We start from the raw sequence: 19,415 nt of genomic DNA on the forward strand, positions 1-19,415 counted from the left end.
ATGCTTTGGGTCAGTACTTATTTGCACTGTGAAGCACTGTCTGATCCCGATTCCACTGGCAGACATGCACGTACCAGAGTATTGCCTCCACCGTGTTTGACTCATCATGCGGTGAGCTTCAAATTACGACCTTTCGTCTGTGCAGGCTCTGTAAGATGTTTTCAGGCAACGTCTAATCTTGTCTATCTGTTTTTGAGTTCTGGAGCAGATGGCTGAAATTTTTTGACTTTTAATTGTTTTCTAATACATTTTAGAGCTTTTTTCTGCCGATGAAGATAGTAGATTTTTCACTTGTAACATTTTTCCTTTTTGAGACATTTATTTTGTATTTTCGGCCTAATGATGACCTTCTTGACTTACTTTGTGATCCCTTTGGTCCTAATTTTGAGATTTCCACTGAAAATATATGAAATGCAAGTTCAACCCCTGGACTCAAGTTCAGTTCTCTTAATTTGACAAAGCAACAAGCTTCAGTTGGACATGGAGTTGTCAATTATTCTATTTTGAGCTTCTGAAAATCTACATATAAAAAAATGTAACTGCTGAATAGTTACTGTATTTAAAAAACAGGGAGGCAAAGAATCTTCAACGCAGAGCTGTTCTTTGAACGTTTATGAAAAACTAAAGGCGGTCACTTGTAAAAATGACACGTTTCAATGATTTAAGTAAGAAATATTCAGTGAAAATAATAAATGTAAAATTCTAAACACAACACTGCAGAGTTGCTTTTAATTTGTGAAAGACTGAGAAGTACTGAGTTTTCTACAGAAGCTTTAATAAGTTTGATCAAGGAATACAATTAGTGGTTTCTGTACAGAATTGTTGGCTCAAAGGCCCAGAGTTTTAATTAACTTAAATCTTTGACAAATCTATCCCTCGACATTGTTACATATCAACATGCTGTCGCCATACTTAATTAACTGTCCAACAGAAATCTGCTTAATTATATACACTGGCCATTTTCAACTATTGTAAAGAGTTAGATTTCCTAACACTTTCATGTGACTCGAGCATGTCACAGGTTCGATTTGTGACATGCTCGAGTTATGTTACAAACTGCTGTAGTGTGTTTGTACATAAAAGCCATTTCTAGTGAAAGGTTCTGTTAAAATATCTAACAGAGGCTGAAGTGCATATGCAGGTGGTTAGGTCATCTTCTTTGCCCTTTTAGCCGTACACTGATCACTTACCGTAACACACAGACAATGCATTAGCCGGAAATGTTTTCACATTACATGAGGAAAAAAAAATCACTGTTTGCTGACAGAAGCTCCTGATGTTTTAACTACACACTGCATGCCACCCCCCAAAGACCAGTTCAAGAGACTTGAGAGGAAAATTTAGATGAACTGAAATTCAACTCATCTGAAACCTGCACGGAAGTTTCTGAATTTGGAGCTATCTGAAAAAAAGTTCTTTGTCAAAGCTAGAACTTAATTTTGAACACAAAAAATAGATTTTTCTTTTTTGCATTCGCTGATTTGAGGATGGCCGCTTGCAGGGACAGTTTTCATCTTCAGGCCTCAGTTTGAATTGAGAAAAAGATCTGTGAAATGTGATAGGGCTCTACCAGCACCCTGTAAAAAACAAAAAACAAAACAGGAGTGAACCATAGTGACCGATGACAACAGTTCATCCTGATTATCTTTAAAATCATTTTTCTACTTTGCTCACCTTCATCTGGTTTTCTGCGTGTTTTTTTAGAAGAGACCGCAATCCTTCAGGTTTTCTTTGATGATGATGTCGGTTACGGCATCGAACACAAACTTGACGTTCTCTGTGTCGGTAGCGCAGGTCATGTGAGAGTAGATTTCTTTGACGTCCCTGCGCAGGTTCAGGTCCAAGAACTGCATCTTGATATAGTTACCAGCATCCTCATAGGTATTGGGGCCTGGGTGAGACAGTGTAATTATAAAGTTTTGCTTTTACTTAGCTTGCCACTATCTTAAATATGTATTTGAAATGATTATCTCACCATCATATTCAGGGAAACACATGCTGAGATGTGCTTTCTTGATCTTCTCAACGAACACATCTTTCTTGTTGAGGAAGAGTACGATGGAGGTGGTGGCGAAGTAGCGGTGGTTGCAGATACTGTTAAATAAGTGCAGACTCTCGTGCATGCGATTCTGGGAGAAAAAAAATCCCAGTGAAGAGACTTTCCAAAAACATGGACACTAATAAAAGAATATCAAGTATCTAGTTTAACTTGTCATACCACTTCATCATCCTCCACCAGGACCATGTCATAGGCGCTCAGAGCAGCAATGAAGATGATACAGGTCACGCCTTCGAAACAATGGATCCACTTCTTCCTCTCTGACCTCTGACCTCCCACATCAAACATTCTGCATGAGAACAGGAGCATGTTGCCTTGTTTGCCACCGTGCACACAGGAAGCCCAGCGGCTGATTTGTTTGTCTTATTCTCTTGATAAACATTGCTCTGGCTCACCTGAAATTGAGATCTTTGAAAGAAAACTGAGTTTCGATGATACCAGTGGTCTTCACTCTTGATCGCAGCACATCCTGCTCAGTGGGCACGTAGCCTGGTTGGATCAGTCGCTCCAAGTCATTCAGATAGCTGCCGGGGGAAGGAGAAGAGAATAAGTCAATGACACATCCTGATACAAGAGATTAAAATAATGTAGCAATGTTAAACCTGAGTAAATGTGATATCTTACTATCCAGCAGAGTCGTTGAGTTGGTACTCTGAAGCTCTGTCAAAGCATGCCTGTATGCCAGAATCTTTCCACAGACGCAGAATGATATCTGCCATTTCTTTAGGCATGGTGCCTTCCTCAATGGTGTCTGCAAGATGCATGAGTTTCCTGGCATCATCCTGCATGGAGGCATGTGTGTGTTTAGTGAGCTATAAGGACCACGAAAGCTGTTTAGCTTCATATGTATGTGGAAATGAGTGTCAGCAGTGGTTACCTGCTGATCAGAGTGCCCGTAGTTGATATTGAGCGTGTTCATGGCCTTCACAATGGCCATGATGGACTGCAGGGTGTTGCTGTAGATGATGGTAATGAACTCCAAGCATTCTTCAAGCGAGTAACCATCTTTGTGGATAATTCTGGTGAGAAAAAATGTAGCATTAAAAAAATGCAACTCATAGTCAACTCTAAAAGAAGGTCAGCAATGCTCAGATGCAAAGTCAGCTTACTTCATCTGTTTGACAATAGTGCTTTTGCCTGATTCTCCAGCACCTGTATGGAAGAAGAGCAAGAATTGAATTGTTTGAATGACATATTTATAAAAATGCTTTCATCATGTTTAAGGATCTAGGGAAAGATAAGTGGGTAATTTTGACCTTATTTTTGGTGCTAATTTTGTATTTTTGAGTTAATTACAGAAGACGTTGCAATTTTTCATCAGATAAAGGGACTTCTTACTTCAGGTCTAATCTTTTCTTATCCCTGACCTACATTACTAGAGGACTCAAAAAAGCTATAAATGACGCAATATCCATGACCATTTGTCAGATAAATATACCTGACTGTAATACTGAATGACTTTCCTGAAAAAAATCAGTATTTCTTTATACAGCAAAACACAGTGTGGTGTATGAAATTACTGGTTAAGCTGCTGATCAATTTAAAACTGTAAATCTTCACAGAAATGACTTTTTAAACGCACATTTCTCATTGATTTATTGACACATTGCCTAAAGTGTATTTAAAATATATTTGAGGGCTACAGCCACAGGCTGTGTTTGGGTTTTGTGGTACAGTATCCTTGTCCTTCACGGTTAAGCCCTTTGTGCTGAAGGACCTGTTGTTTCAGGATTAACAGAGGATCGGCTTGAGTGATTATCAAGGTGTCTCAGCAATTTAGGGACACAGTTGATTAGGCCTTTACATGACACAGACATGTAACTTCTTATCAACACCTAGGCTGTTTTAAAATTAGGCAATTTGGTAAGTTTTTAAGGGTTTTGGGGTAAATAAGATCTATCCATAGCAGTACTTCTACTTTATTTGTATGATTATTTGACATCAAGTATATGAAAAAAAATTGCATCAAGAAAAAAGGGAGTTTTGTATGTTTTTTCTTTGCAAACTCAAGTTTGCGAACAGAACATGCTACAGACAAAACTTTAATTAGAATTAAAAGTGCTCTAATTATCATCACCATGGGCCCTTAGATATGTATAAGCAGATATTGTTGTTTTCTACTAATGCGTCTTAGCCATTTGGTTCTACCAGCTCTCCTGTCTTTACCTAGCAGCAGCAGCTTGACAGTTCTTGCATCCTTGTCGGCATCCTCCTTCAGTTTCTTCTCCAGCTCCCTGGAGCGTTTTTCCTCAGCGCTGGCTCCAGCTCCCATCCTACTTTACCCGGCGTGGGCCCCCTTTGCTCAAGGCCAAGTGTCAAGAAAAATGGAGGCAGGTCCTAGCTGCTCGTCAACAATGTGACCGGAGCCTTCAACTGTGCAGCTGATGAGTCAACTGCGTGCTGCAAACACTGGAGAATGTTTGAGCATTTTCCTGACTTAGGAAAGGATTTTGGGCATCCTCTACCCACCTGATCAGTGGTGACCAATAGAGCACAAGGACAGGAGTGCTTTTAGGGCAGAGCGAAAGGTGCAGGGGAAGACTCGGGCATACATCAGTGTAGGATCTAACCTATCTAACCTTTATGGGGATTTTGCTGTGCTCAGCAGAAGATGAACAGCGGCTCAAGTGCTTATCTCTCTGTGTTGTTTTTAGGTGCCTTCAAACAGGACCATGTGAGGCTAAATATTTGTGATGCTAGGTGTTTTATATAAGTGCAATTTTGGTTAACCAAACGAAATCAATTCCACATTAGCAGTAAGTTAAATTATTAAATCTGGAAAGATAATGAGTGCATGTTTGCATGTTGTGTGCTTAGTGCTTTTAAGGGACTAAAGATAGATAAAGGTTTTGTAATTTGTTTTTAAACAGACAAACAAATAAACAATTGTATTTAATCAATTAGCCAACGAAATACACAACCAGACGCTCAGTTCCAGGTCCAAATATGAAATACTAACATTTCTTATTACATACTACAGACTGAAAGGTGAGTTCTGAAGTGCTTAAAGGGCTTTAGGGTTTCACCCGACAGATCTCATTGACCTCAATCTGAAGCTGGTTAAGGATCCTAATCTACTCACGTTCAGTTGTCTATGCATGCTTGCATGTACAGCATGTGCACTGATGTGTTACGGATGAAATACATTTTCCTTAAAAATTCAATAAAGCAATCTTACTTTGCTCTTTTGAGGAGCTCAAAATGATAAAGTCACTGTGACTGAATACACTGTAGCCAATCAGCACAATGAGAGAATTTGCTCAGGAGCTCTACTTTAGTATACCGGTAAGTGAAATTTGTTAGTCACTTCTTTACATTCTAAGCCACTTTACACTTTGGGTTTGTAGCATTTCAGAGTAAATCTTATACTTTTTGCTCCGTTGGGTTTATTTGCCACCCACAAATACTAGTTACCAAACTTTTATATTAATTGACTAAGGAGTGCACAAGATTTAAAAAAAAGAATAAGATACCTGATCAACTACTGTGCTTAAATAGACTCCTATTTATTAATATGATTAATATTATTGATATACATTGACCACAACGTTATTAGGTACACCTGTTAACTATTGTGTTAATGGAAATATCTATCAGTCAGTCCCAGAGCACTAACCCAGTGCACATGTTAACATGGTCAATTAGGCTTTATTAACTTTTTTTTCTGGGCCTTTTCCCTCTCTCAGGAAAATAGCTACCGGCACTGTGTTTAAGCTATCCATACAGCTTTTGTTTAGTTTGGGCAGTAAGAGACTGACATTGTATTCATGCATATGGAGTCAGATTGCAAATGGAACAAAAGACACATGATCTTGATTAGTTGGAAGATGGTAAATGGTCTGTATTTGTATAGCGCTTTTCTTGGTCCTAAGGACCCCAAAGCGCTTTACACTATACACAATCATCCACACACACATTCACACACTGGTGATGGCAAGCTACAATGCAGCCATAGCCACCCTGGGGCGCACTGACAGAGGCGAGGCTGCCGGACACTGGCGCCAACGGGCCCTCTGACCACCACCAGTAGGCAACGGGTGAAGTGTCTTGCCCAAGTACACAACGACCGAGACTGTCTGAGCCGGGGCTCGAACCGGCAACCTTCCGATTACAAGACGAACGCCCAACTCGACACGATCGACAAGATACACGATACAACACAAACATGCTTCAAGCTTGGTTCTTTTATCTCTCTTGTTTAGATTGTGGAAATATTTTAGGTAAAGTGACACAAAATTAATGTATTCATATCCAGATGATTCAAGAATTTAGAAAAGTAAAGATGTAAATCCCAACAGACTGTGCTGTCCCTGATATAATATCATAGTTTGAGCTCTCAAACATTCAGGCCTATTACTAGGCTGTCTTCAGAAGTGTTTTCAGTATGTTGCTGTCGGTCTACTTATCTGCAAATTTTACAACTTCATTGAGTATTTGTACTGCGTGGTTAGCTCTTCATACTACCATTTCCACTCCAATAGATCTTTACAGCGGAATCAGGTCTGCTATTAAAGTAAAAACTTTCACTCATTTGAAAAGTAACAGAGTAGGTGGGAAAGCCAATGCAGACGTTTTCTGGTGCTACTATGATTGATGTGTAAGCAGCATGGTTTTTTTCCCAGATATTTTTAGAACAGTGTCAACCACATCTGTATTTACTTACTTATGGTTATAAGGCTGTTACGAAGAAAGAAGTGCCTGCATGGCAGGAAGCATATCGTACTATGTATCAACACTGGCAAACAGAAGAGAACGTGTGTTATTATAAAATATAGAGCTTTAATTTATTAGTCAGCAACAATGATAAGGAAGAAAAGGTAATAATTTTTTTACAAGTCATTACAATAACACCAACTGTGCATACATAACTTTACCTCAAAGTCTGCAAATCATTTGCTTTTCTAATTTTTTTGAGAGCAAAAGAGAGAGAGAGAGCGAGAGAGAGAGAGAGAGAATAAAAATCACAATCTTGCCTTCAAGCCTTTCCCACCATAAAAAGGTGTGACCACATCCATAGCATTTCCATATTCCCACAACAAGAAAGACATTCACTGACATCCACAGCAATGTAGAATTTTAGACAAATACCACATACATACACTGTACACGTCATGCACAATGAAAAGCCACCTTCTAAAGATTTTGGGAAAGATTTCTCTTCAGGTTTGGTGGCAATCAGCTTTGCTAGTGTTTGTATTTGTGACACCTTGTAGAACTTAATCACTTCCATGCTTTTATATAACGTCTGTGGCGGAACTGTACTGGCAAACATCTTTGTTGGTAAGTAGTTGATACATTAAGCACATCCCTAATCAGAAACATTACTCTCCAAAGCTCTGAACATCAGCCCAGTTTTTGTAGACTGATTACATTTTACATATTCCCCCTGTTGAGAACTGATATTTAGCATAGAAATGTCAGGAATGGATTAAGAGAACTAAAAAGAAATTGTTAAGCCTACAAACTGAATGCTTTGCCTTATATGAATACACTATGTAAAATGCCACAGATATTGGGGAAGTATTTAATATTTTTGAAATGACCAATTCGACAACAGAAGGTGCTTTGTTCATTTTATAATCACAAACTGTTACAAACTCACACATAGCTGCCTGCTGGAATATCTTTTCCCAAAGAGAGAAAAGAGAAGGCAATGTTATGTTATCAGCTTTTGTGTCATTAAAAGACCCCCTCCCCCTTCCCCCCAAAAAAGAAAACAGCTTATCACAAAGATCACGTTAAGGATACGACACTGAGATGTGATATTCACATATAAACAAAACAAACACTTGGCAGCAACCGATTCTGGAAGAAGATGAGTAACAGCTCTACTTGAGGCCCGACTGGACCACATCGTGAAAGGAAAGACGTTCTACCTGCCACAGAGGGCTCTTCATTCACATATAACTGTGCGTCCGTGACATCACAGCTGCAGTCTCTGGGCATTTCCATTATCCGTGTATGTCCTGTGAAATGCCATTTTTATTGTTTTTTTCTGTCAACAGCTTGTACTTCGCAGTAAAAAAACAAAACAAACAAACTGTCCAATATACAGTACATAGATCTGGTGAAGAAGTTCAGAGAGTTACGAGACATTCGCGGACATCCCGACTCCTCTTTCAGCTTAGACACTGAATACTGCCAGCAGTCAAAGGATCCAACATGGTCTTCACTTAGCAGTTTCTGAATACATGTCCATCAGTTCTTGTCCATGTATGGATACTCCCAATGTCTGGGTTTAGTGTCGCTGTTTCTTAAAAACACCAAACATAAAGATATTCTCAACAAAATAACACATCTTAATAAACAATAACACTAATAATAATAATATAATAACCACAATATTTGCACAGATTGATCTATTCACAAAAAACAGGGTTGCTAGATAGGTACAAATAATTACTTTTTACAACCTACAATAAATATTGTGTATTTCCCCCTCCCCCCGACAGTTACATAGAAACTGTTTGATGCTGTTGCGTTGTGTTTCTGCAGTTTCTGTCTTGTCTTTGATGAGAATTTGATTTTTCTATCTGACTGGAGTCATTCCCCTAAATGGAGGGTTGCAATGTTTAGGAGGTTGTGTGTAAAGGTAGACAGGGGGTTGTTTGAATACGATGTACATCAAGCTTCTCATGTCTCAGCTGGAGTTGTCTGCTCTTCATGATGCCGGCGGTTACGAGGTTTCTTCTGTTCTTTCAGCTCTTTCAGGCTTTTGCCTTTGTTGTTCCCGAAGCTGCTGTCTCCCAGTTGCCAGTAATCCTGGCAGTACTGGTTGATCAGCCCCATCTCTGGTTGGCTGAGGATGGTTAGCAGGTCCTTATACTGACTGGCACTTGGAGTCCAGGCACTGGACTGAAGCTGAGGAAGAGCCGGGCTGCCTGTCTCCACCAAAATGTTGTTGACTGTGCGACTAGAAAGGACCACCAGTTGCAGTTTCACAAGAGTGTGCTTGAAGTTTTTCTCTGTGGACGTACACTGGTAGATGCCGCCGTCAGATGACTGTAGAGAGCGGATCAGAAGTCCTTGATCTGTTTTCAGCATGCGACCCTCTGAGCGAATCTGGGACGAACAGAAGGCCAGTAAAGATTTTAAGTTTTAAAAAAGATAAACAGAAAAAAAGATCATAGAAGGTTTAATATAAGAGCTGTACTCACCTCTTTCCTCCGGTCACTGTTTTCCTTCTGCACATGCCACTTGAGAGACATATGAGGAGACCTGGCCTGGCACTCCAAGAATGTAGTGCTTCCTTCCACCCCGTACTGAACTGTCTCCAGAGGGTTCTTATTGGCTACAAAACAACACATGATGTACAGTTGCAATTTTATTTGTGAGATAGCTCCCGAGTGAAAAAATGCTGGTGTCTAAATGCTATAGTCTTAGTACAACGTGACACTCACTGCTATAACCTCTGCACTGGCGGATAGGATTTCCATACTTCACATCTTGCCGACGACTCCGCCTAGAGGGGTCAAATCAACAGCCACAGATATAAAATTTAACCGAAACACACTTGAAAAATAAGAAATCTGCATAAATACTCCAACTGCAGAGGTGGGAAGTAATGAAGTGCAAATACTTTGTTGCTGCACTTCGTCTGCTTCATTTATATATTCCCTGTCTACACAATCCTGACCCTCACCTCTTCTGTGAGGCAGAATATCTGGAGCAGGATTTGCCGTCCCAGGCACAGTACGGGTCCCTGGCGAGACAGCAGTCAGCGCAGACCTCCCCGTACACATCGCATCGATGGAGAGCCAAGTGGGTCACACCCAGGACTGATCCGACATACAACTGTTGCTGTTAAAAGAAAAACAAATACAAATTAGAAATTAAAACAGGAACATATTTTCGAGCAAAGGCCATTTATTTTACAATTCTGGACATCGCTAATGTTTCAAGGAAGAATTATAGATTTATATTTAAAGAATGAATAATTGATTGAAGCTACTTGCACTGAGATTCTAAGCCATCATCCTCAAAGTGACATAAGAAGGCTCCGGGTTAGGCTATACTCTAACCTAACCTAGAGTCCTGTGTCTGTTTTCAGTATAAGCTGCACCAAATTACACAAAATCTATAGTTGGATATCAGGTCTTGGTTGCGTACTACAATGTTTTGTATTTAATCATGCATTTTTTTTCCTTAGATTGTGTATTTTCATATTGAATTTGACGACTGTGTTCTCTGTCTGATTGCTGTTAGCTGAACTGTTTGGTCTGAATCAAATTACACTAACTTACCCTTTTTGATGAAATCTTCATAGTAGTGATTGGAGTGGGAACCTGAAGTGACATAATTAAAAAACATGTGAATGCTGGATTTGTTATTCTGTATCACAGATAACAAACATGGTATATAAATGTAGAGTAGGGCAAAAAGAGGATTAGTAGCAAAGTGACTAAGGCTGCAAGACTGACCTTGAACACCTCCACTTCCTCTAACACCAGCTCCTCGGTCTGCAAGTCATCTCTTGGCAGGACAATCACTTTCTGGACTGTACCTCGATCTGAAAGAGTGGGAAGAAGTAACTTTGGCTGAGCTCTGTTGATTTATTTGGCTATTAATACCTTGACCTTGGTTTCTTCATTGTTATTCTAAAATATCTGCAACAGAGAACTGGTTTTTGGAAAGCCACACTATGACTCATTAATGTTTAAGAGACAGATTGTTTCAACATGCGTATGCAAACCTCCCAGCTAAAGCCAAGGCCACAGAATTTAACAGTGCACAATGATAGACGTGTAAGATTACTGTGCAATCATCAGACAATGCCCAGTTTTGTTCTTAAAACACTTACCTGTGCCCAAGAATAGCACCTCATAGCTCCCATCGGCAGCTGTCACTTGGTCAACAGCAATTGTGGTGAACTCGTAGTCCACATTGGTTCTGACCACCAGGGGGCGCTTGTGCACTGGGTATACAGCGTTGTACATAGTGGGGTGGTTTCTCATGAAGTTGATAACCTCATCTGGGTAATCCTTTGTGGATTTCAGGTTGGGGGTAAAAGTGCCTCCAGGACACTAGTAAGAAACCAAAAATTTCTGTTGAGCAATTTACTTGTTTATCTTATTCATGGTTCTAGTAACATATATATTATATGTTTTAACTCACAGTGCCAGGTCGAGGGTAGGGGATTTTCCCAGTGTATGGCACCCACTGATAGTTGGGGCCTTCCTTGTGGGCAAATGGCCCATTAAAGACCATACGGATGTCAGCCATAGAGTACACACACACTGCCGAGCCTTTAAACACAGATCTGGAGGAGGGCAGGAGGAAAAGAAAAGAAAAGGTGAACACATAAAGACAGCAGCTCGAGGATTCAGATTTTCTCACTCCCTGGGATAATTAGTGCGATAGCTCTCCGTGGCTGGTAGAATCTACTTCCTTCCCACGTACTCACATACTTACAGGAACACACTGAAACATTATGACGCACAAACACACACTCAAACTGACTCAAGTAGAGTCAAGCTGTCTGACACACTGACATACAAACACCCACATACTGCAGAGAATCGCCAGAGTACAGGCTCTTGCCGCTGTGTGGTGGGTGTACTATGTTTGTAACTTCTGTCATGGGCCCCTGTCATTAGCACCACATGTGTTTTTATCAGCTGGGTTTAAACATGCCTGATGCCTAAAGAGAAGATGGAAACAATAACAGTATTTGTTTCTCAAATACATTAATCAGGACATGTTTATTATGACTCTGGGCGCACCTCCTCCTGCTTTGTGTGCCGTCAGAATCTCAGTTTACACGTCTGGTTGGTTGACTTGAATTTTAATGCTGTGTGCTGAATGACAACCTGCTATCAAACCTGACCTCTGAGGAACTTATAGGCTCAGTCAGCCTCCCAGAGGAACGCTACTCCCTCTGGGCTCAACATTCACTTTCTGTCTCGTCTTTGCATCCTGAATGTGACGGCCCACACAAATGCAACGCCGCATTTCAACATCAGACAGAGCAGACACCTTCGGGCTCAGCGGAAAGGAATAAAAACCACAGGAGGGAACCAAAACACACTTTCTATCCAAAACTGCATCAAAGTTAGAGAGTTTGAAAAAGCCATGCTTACCCTGAAACTGAGAAGACGCCATAGATGACAGGATTCTTTGTGTCTTGAGTTGGCTGGATATACACATCTCCTACAAGATAATGAAAAGATTTATAGCAATTAGTCAGAGTCATAAACCATAACAGGCAGTGCATGACGAAGTACTTGGATCCCTAAGTCGATTGCAACAGTTAAATGATATCACATTAGTAGACATTCTGCAGGTTTGCTGGCAAAAATACATGAAAAGTAGACAGAACTACTATGCACAAAATGGCCATGTAATGAGTGCAAATGCACAACGTTACTCCTGTGATACTCCTCCCTACTCTGACCTGTTTAAATCTGAAAGAAATAAAACTGTTAAAATGAACCTAACTAACCCAAAGTAATAGTACTTGTGACACTGAGACTTTTTCTTCCTTCGCTGTGAGCTCACCATGAATTGCGGTTACGAGAGTCTCAATGAGATCCTGAATCTAAACTCTTCCAAAGCTGAAACTACAGTTCCTCGGCCTCAGCAGGGAATATATGTGAAAAAGAGATCTCGGGTGAAACATGGCTTTAATAGGAGCCATATGGATCCAGTGACTGTGGGACTGAGGCAGTTTTGAGCCCTACATATCCTCTGATGGTTTCATTAGAGAAAAGTGCAAGGAAAAACAATAAGAAGGAAAACTGAAATACATTTAATGTAGACAGGTAGAGCAGAAAAACACCCAGTTCCATTTCATGGTTTTTCATCAATGGAAAAGAAGAAACAAGTTCTCAAATCACTTGTTTGAAAAGGCCTTGGACAAAAAAATACCCTATAGTCAAAAGTCTTTAGAAAATACCAATTTCAGTGAATAGCCATGAAATCCTAGCCTCTCTTTTTATAACCCATGGTTATCTGAAAAGCTGAAAACAAGCAACAATAAGAGTGTGGATCGGCCTGCTCAGATTTCTCGCTCAAATATCAACTGACTGAAAGTAAGAAGCAGCATGTTAAAGAGCGAAAGGAAAGTTATGCATGTGGAACTGAAGGTGAAATGTAATAACACACGCTTTAATCTCTGTACCCTCGACTTTACTCAGCGTGCATTGGATAAACAAGAAGAAGCTTAAATCCACATGGCTTGCATAAAAACATCATTCCTGACTCTGCAGAGCTCCTTAATAAACAAACTCCCTTTTGATGAGGAGTTTAAAATCTTTTCAAACATAAAAAAAAATCTCCTTACATGCCAAGGTATGAAAATGACAGGTAATGGCCCCTCGCTTAAGCAAAAAATTAACTTTTGGCAAACACTGCAGAAATTCATAACCCGTCCGACGCCAGTTTGACAGACCTCCTGGCTATAGAACAAGCGCAGTAAAAAAGAGAAAAGTCATAAATCGGCAACGAACTGGAACAAGTTGCATAATTCGAACTTTTGTTTCTGATGTGTCAGATCAGACAGAGTCTCTGAGGCGCTGTCAGCATCACATTAGCAGAGAAACATCTTTAATTGCTGTAAGCGCAGAAAGAACACAAAGGGCTGGGCTAAATAAGGTGCTGTGCAGTAAAAATAAAAGTGCAGGTGAATTATGCACTCAGTAAACAGTCACTGTGTGGAAGAAAAACTGTCAAATAAAGACAGATTGTATATTATTATCTCCCTAATACCCACTCTGAAAGATGTGCACCTAAAATGTGTTCTTAAAATGTCCAGTCGAAATGATTGTGGCGGAAATTTAAAAACAATCCTCTCCCCCAAAAATACATGAAGAGTGAGGATGTTTTATGGAGTTCAGTGACTAAAAAAATAACTAGATTTAACTGAAGAAAACAAAAAAAAAGAATATTTCTCTCCATAATTACATTTTGGAAAAAGGCAATAAAACCTTATAGGTCACAAATTAATTCTCATTTTTGTCTGGCAGACATTTTTCACCACTCGTGTCTGTGTGCCTCTTTCTCTCTGCTTTTATATTCCTCCTCTCCCTCCTCTCGGCAAAACACTGAAAGCTTTCTCTTCTGTTAGCCTCACCATCTGAATCTACTCCACTCTCTCCCCCGAGTCCTCATACAACCACTCCGATGCCTCTGCTGGGCTCCATCAGGACCAGCAGGACTGGAGACAGAATACATTTTTACCAGACTGTCTGTGGTTGTGGGAAGAGCGACCACAGAGCTGTGGGATGTTACATTGCACCTCAGGACTCAGAATGACCTCATCACGAGTGCTCATCTGCACCGAGGCTACAACTGACAGTGGATGGACCGCTAAAAGTACAGCAACACTGACAAAAGAGTGCTTTTCTGTCACAGACACTGAGTGCTCTTAACACACAACTAACATCTGCAAAGCCTCATCACTGCACAAGATTAGGCCTACTATAGATTCAGCTCATACCTGCACCGTCGCTTGATGAAATGTTTAATACTACTGTCAAAATTCACTGTGGACTGGCTTAGATGTTGAACTCAGGCAAAGTACAAATATAATCAGTTGAAAAGGTGTACAAATCAGGGTTTTGAAAGACTCAGGCATGAAGAAGGCTGTTTTGTCGGTGGTGCTTTATGTTGTTGAACGCAAGCCTGCACACTTTACACATCAAGGCCGTTATCTGAGTTGTAATTGGTTACAGAAAATGCACCCTCTGGTGTTTAAAGTTTGAAGCCAATGCTACGTTCCAAAAACTGGCGTTCCTAAAAGGGTAAGCTAATCAGATAATCAATCCCTATAGACCCCCATGTCAAATTGCACAACTTTAAGACATAAATAAACATATTCTACTCCTAAATGTTTTGGCATTTTCCCTTATCACAACTGCAGGGAAAGCTGTATAACTGAGTTAAGACTGTTGTTTTGTTTGTTCAGCATTGTACTAAAAGACACTTTAAAGAGTTGGTTATTCAGGCCTTTCTGTAAATTCATTTTAAGTACTGTATCAGGTAATATTAGTAATAATAATCTTACTATAATGATCATAACGTATGAGCATATCTCATTAATCGATTTCCATGAAACTTTATAAACTATCTAGGGTACCAGGGTTATCAACATCTGTCTAGGTATTTAGGACCCTTACAAATTATATACATTATGTGTAGCAGCTAATCCTAAAACGCATGGCACATTACATGTACATTATGTGTATGTGTACATTTTGCTTAACTTTTTAGTGCAGTGGCACTTTGCAGGTCACTGGGATGTGTTGCGATGCATATCTGTAAATAAGTGTTCCACAAACATGATGTTAATAGTGCCTGTAATTTATAATAATAATAAATATATGTATTTATTGTTCATTTTTTCCATGTTTATGAACAGGAATTTTTGTCATCTAATGATAAATTCTAAATTAACACACACGTGTGTGTTTTCATACATAAGCTAAGTGAAAAAACAGTCTGTAGTAGTTTGTATCTGCTTAATAATAATATTGGATAGGTGCAAACTTGGACTATCAGAACTTCTTGTTTCACCTGCGGCACTCACAAGGCAATTCAGACTGAATGTGAACATGGGATAAAGGTGATTATAGAATTTGTTTTGTACTGTCGTGAAATATGTTTTGCATTACTGTGAAAATAAGTTCCCAGCAAGCAGAAGCTAGTCAGTGTAGTAAAATAAAATGTAAGTGCTGCTCATTCCACCTGTCATTACAATGTTAAGGATACTACAAATCCCTCCTTAATCCCGTCAGTCATGTGAGGCTGTGATGATCCACAATGTGCTGGACTGATTCCTGCTGCTCATTACTTTGATTACTCTGCATGTGTGTCTATGTGGTTCCTTTTTCTAAAAACAAGGCTGTGAGACACTGATGGTGCTTGAAAGCAGGCTGATTACATTCTGACATTATGGACATTACCTTTTTTAGGATGACACCTACTTTACAGGAGGTTCAAAGGAATATACATGTCAAGATTAACATGTATGAGTCAGTGATACCTTAATCTAAAGCTGCAGCTTCTCGGGGATTCTTCCTGCTATTGCAGCACGTAAGAAGAGATGTGCTAAATGCTGCTGGATGTGTCCCCGGACTATAGTACAGTAAGCTGCTGGCCCACACGCACCGCACCAAATGCCGAGTACATGTGGATTAACATCATGGAGAAAGTATGCAAAGCAAATGTGAAGAGAACTCTACAAATGATGAAGTTGTTGATACGGAATCTGTCAACAACAAGTCCATCTGCAGGGCCTTGTTTTGAATAGTCGCGGTTACGCAGCCATTTAAGAATTCTCACTTTCCATCTGCCAGGGTTTCTATGAGGTCAGCGATGCATTCATTATGTGCTTTACATTAACTCCTACCAAATGCACTATACGGTCCCTGACTTGCGTTAACTGAGCTGTAAAATGCAACATGCGACACATTTAGAAAGAAAATGGTTCATTTCTCTTTTAAATATGCAAACTTAAATTTTAGGTTTAGAGTGACTACCGGTGACGCGATGCGGTGTTCAAAATCCAGAGATGAAAGGGAGCATCAGAGAAGCTCTAAAAGGGTCAGGGATCCTGGGAAATAATTCAACTTACTTAGTTCATCAAAGTGTGTCTCAATGCCATCAGCTCCGGGCACTGAGCAGATGAGACGAGCCTTTAGAAATGTGCTCCACTTGTTCACCAGACAGCAGTGTCCACCATCATCGTTCTGAAAAGCAGAGACACGCGGGAGTCATTCTCACACTGCTCCAAAAATTACTCAACGGGATGAGCTTGAGCAATATCTGACCAACAGCTGTTTGGAACAACTGGTCTGTATAAATAAAGACATAGCTTTATGTTTTAGCTTGGCCAGTCTTCACAAGGCGGTCAGAAAACCTTTGCTACTGAGGCAAAGAACTGGGATGATACATGAAATCAGTGCATTTCACAGTCAGAATGATTTAGGGGTTAGAAGAATAAAATTTAATGTTCGTTTTTATCTACTAACATTTACAAGGAAAAAAAAGTTTCCAATTTTCTTGTGTGCTTTAAATGTTTCAATTAATATCGTCCAGAAACTTGACTTGACTTTAATCTTTTTGGAGGATATATATAATCTTATTTAACCTCTAAAACATTCAAGACTGTTAACACACAAGATGTGAGAAAAACACAGCAACTGTTTATAGAAAAAATAACCAAACACTGTGAGACTGTAAGGATGCTGAAAGTAGCATTTAGCTCTAAGCCTCCTAGAACAGCTAGACTGTCTTGTTTTTTCATCTCTTTTGAATTACACACTTAAGGGATGCAGCTTGCAAACACAGAACCCTTCAGATGCATTTTTCTGAAGTCTACGTGCAGATGCTTTGAAAGTTTTGAACACAGCTCAATTGTTTGTGTGTCTACAACACTACAATGCTAATTAAACACAGGCTTTGCAAAGATGTCTCTGTATGCCTACAGACGTGGATTAAAGTCAACCCTGCTCTTCAAACCTTTCACCCTGAGGAAAAGAAATAAAGGATCTCAGACTTGGCCTTTGAGGCAAATGACAAATACTTTGCTAAGCATCACTCTGTTGTACATAGTAATTATTAGTCAGAAAACAGTTTCTGATGATCATGGGGGACTTCCTTTATGGGCCTCAAACTGCCAGCAGAGCATAACTAACCATTACGGAGACACATAAGCATTAAATTTGATGACTGGTGTGATAACTCACCAGGCAGATCCGCCCTATCCTGGACTGCGTCATGGGACTCTGGCCCATCTCAGATGCTTTCTCGCGGAAGAAGAAGTAGAGTTTATTGTCATTCTTTTCAGCACTGTCTGGAATGAGGTGTGCATGAACAAATGTGGGATCTGTAGACAAAAAAGGAAAGAAAATGTTCAATACAAGTCTTGGAAAATACATTATGTGTGCAGGCAACATATTTAAAACCTCTTTACAGCCACAAAAGTGTTTTTCAAAATGTCATGATGTCACACTAAAAGTAGCCTCCCATTAAACATTTTGTGAAATCACGTGCAGATTTTTGAGTTGTGGCCAAATGTGCCGTGTGAGGTCACAGAGACCTTTGACCACCAAATCAAATCAGTTCCTTCGGTCCTCGTGAACCTTTGTGCCAAATGTCAAAAAGCTTCCTAATAGCATTCAAGAGAAAAGAAGAGGGACATCCTGAACGCACACAAAATTGCCTCTGACCATGGCTGTATGTTGACTTTGTATTCTTTAGTTTACACGTGTACCTGACCATTGTTTTAAGATAAACAAGGAAAGCTGTCAATTATCAAGAAAAATACTTGAGACCTTGAAAATCTTGTTTCATTCAACAGCTTAACCCTTCGAAATAAAATGCTTTTATTTATTTATTTATTTATATTAATACTATTATGGGCAAAATAACAGCAGCCTAAAGACTAAACAGCACTTTGACACTCTAAACTTGTCCCTTTATTTCTTCCTAGTAACAATGCTCAATATGGCATCACAGTTTGCTCCCGCTGGCTGATTCACTGGGTCAACACTGGACACGCAACACAGAGTGCCCCTCCCCACTGTGACAGACCAGGGTCCCAAATGAGGACAAACCAAACCAAGCGGAGGGGGGATAACCAGGAACCATGTAATGGGGGAGGGGGGATATCTGTGACATCTCACATGGCTGATTAGCAGGACTCAGGTGTCCCGATTCAGTGAACCACTGCCAGGGGATTGTTGTCAGGGCAACAGGGTCAGAGGAAAATCTGGGAGCCTGCAGGATTCAGGGGGGTGGGGGGGGGATGCTGTGACTGATTTGGCCATATCAAATGAAAGCTCTCGAACAGCATTTATGTCACTGAGCCAATCACAGTTCATTCACAAAGCAAAGGCTACTCTGAGTCATTATTGACTTGCGCTAATTTTCTCCTGCAACTACACTATTGACCCTGTTGTCAGACTCTGCTGCAGGCATGCAGTGAACAGTTAGTGTAGTGAATGGCATGCTTTGAGTCAATTGATCATTCAGTCAACTGAAACTGACTGGAAAGGGAACATTCTCAATTTGACTATCAGCAGGATGGTATTTAACCCCAAGGTTTAACTTGGTAACCTAAAACATTACAGTAATGATCTTAAGAAACTGAGGAGTAAATAAAAACTGGTCTACAGCAAAATGAGTCAAGGAAAATCCTGGATGCAGAACAAGCTGTGAGTTGAGACATTACCATTTAACCATCTGGAGTTGTACTGATCAGTCCTCATGGCTGTCTGCTTCCCCAGTGTACGGAAGATCGCCGAGTCTGTTCCCATGAAATCAATGTACACTCCTGCATACAGCTCTCCATCTGTCAATCACAGATGAAATGCCAAGGTGAAGTCATGATGGATGAAAACATTTTCACGTTATA

The 19,415-nt window shown here is 40.0% G+C and overlaps 2 protein-coding genes across 3 annotated transcripts in view; both read right to left on the minus strand.

Moving 5' to 3' along the window:
* Positions 1 to 1,696: 1,696 nt before the first annotated feature.
* Positions 1,697 to 4,335, minus strand: gnat1 (guanine nucleotide binding protein (G protein), alpha transducing activity polypeptide 1). Of its 2 annotated transcripts, none has more exons than XM_085353335.1 (8): positions 4,226 to 4,335; positions 3,169 to 3,211; positions 2,937 to 3,078; positions 2,684 to 2,841; positions 2,455 to 2,583; positions 2,219 to 2,348; positions 1,976 to 2,129; positions 1,697 to 1,891 (listed from the first exon to the last, which is right to left on the minus strand). In XM_085353335.1, the coding sequence occupies exons 1-8, from the start codon at positions 4,329 to 4,331 to the stop codon at positions 1,701 to 1,703; spliced, it is 1,053 nt and encodes a 350-aa protein (XP_085209461.1). In that variant the 5' UTR covers positions 4,332 to 4,335; the 3' UTR covers positions 1,697 to 1,700. The 2 variants fall into 2 exon arrangements, with proteins under 2 accessions (XP_085209461.1, XP_085209462.1); XM_085353336.1 differs by having other exon boundaries at positions 2,684 to 2,795; positions 2,891 to 3,078.
* A 4,210-nt stretch (positions 4,336 to 8,545) lies between these two features.
* Positions 8,546 to 19,415, minus strand: part of sema3fa (sema domain, immunoglobulin domain (Ig), short basic domain, secreted, (semaphorin) 3Fa) — a 45,371-nt gene continuing 34,501 nt past the window's right edge. The window contains exons 8-19 of the mRNA XM_085354373.1: positions 19,233 to 19,352; positions 17,746 to 17,885; positions 16,632 to 16,746; positions 12,139 to 12,208; positions 11,174 to 11,318; positions 10,860 to 11,082; positions 10,480 to 10,568; positions 10,303 to 10,344; positions 9,702 to 9,859; positions 9,460 to 9,521; positions 9,217 to 9,350; positions 8,546 to 9,121 (exon numbers count right to left, since the gene is read on the minus strand). Coding sequence (XP_085210499.1) covers positions 8,693 to 9,121; positions 9,217 to 9,350; positions 9,460 to 9,521; positions 9,702 to 9,859; positions 10,303 to 10,344; positions 10,480 to 10,568; positions 10,860 to 11,082; positions 11,174 to 11,318; positions 12,139 to 12,208; positions 16,632 to 16,746; positions 17,746 to 17,885; positions 19,233 to 19,352 — 1,727 coding nt within the window. The 3' untranslated portion in view covers positions 8,546 to 8,692. The remainder of the gene's footprint in view (positions 9,122 to 9,216; positions 9,351 to 9,459; positions 9,522 to 9,701; positions 9,860 to 10,302; positions 10,345 to 10,479; positions 10,569 to 10,859; positions 11,083 to 11,173; positions 11,319 to 12,138; positions 12,209 to 16,631; positions 16,747 to 17,745; positions 17,886 to 19,232; positions 19,353 to 19,415) is intronic.

Source organism: Diplotaxodon limnothrissa, linkage group LG5 (assembly GCF_057381915.1).
Source record: "Diplotaxodon limnothrissa isolate DT_005_m linkage group LG5, D_limnothrissa_male_GT1.1, whole genome shotgun sequence".
Taxonomy (NCBI): Eukaryota; Metazoa; Chordata; class Actinopteri; order Cichliformes; family Cichlidae; genus Diplotaxodon; species Diplotaxodon limnothrissa.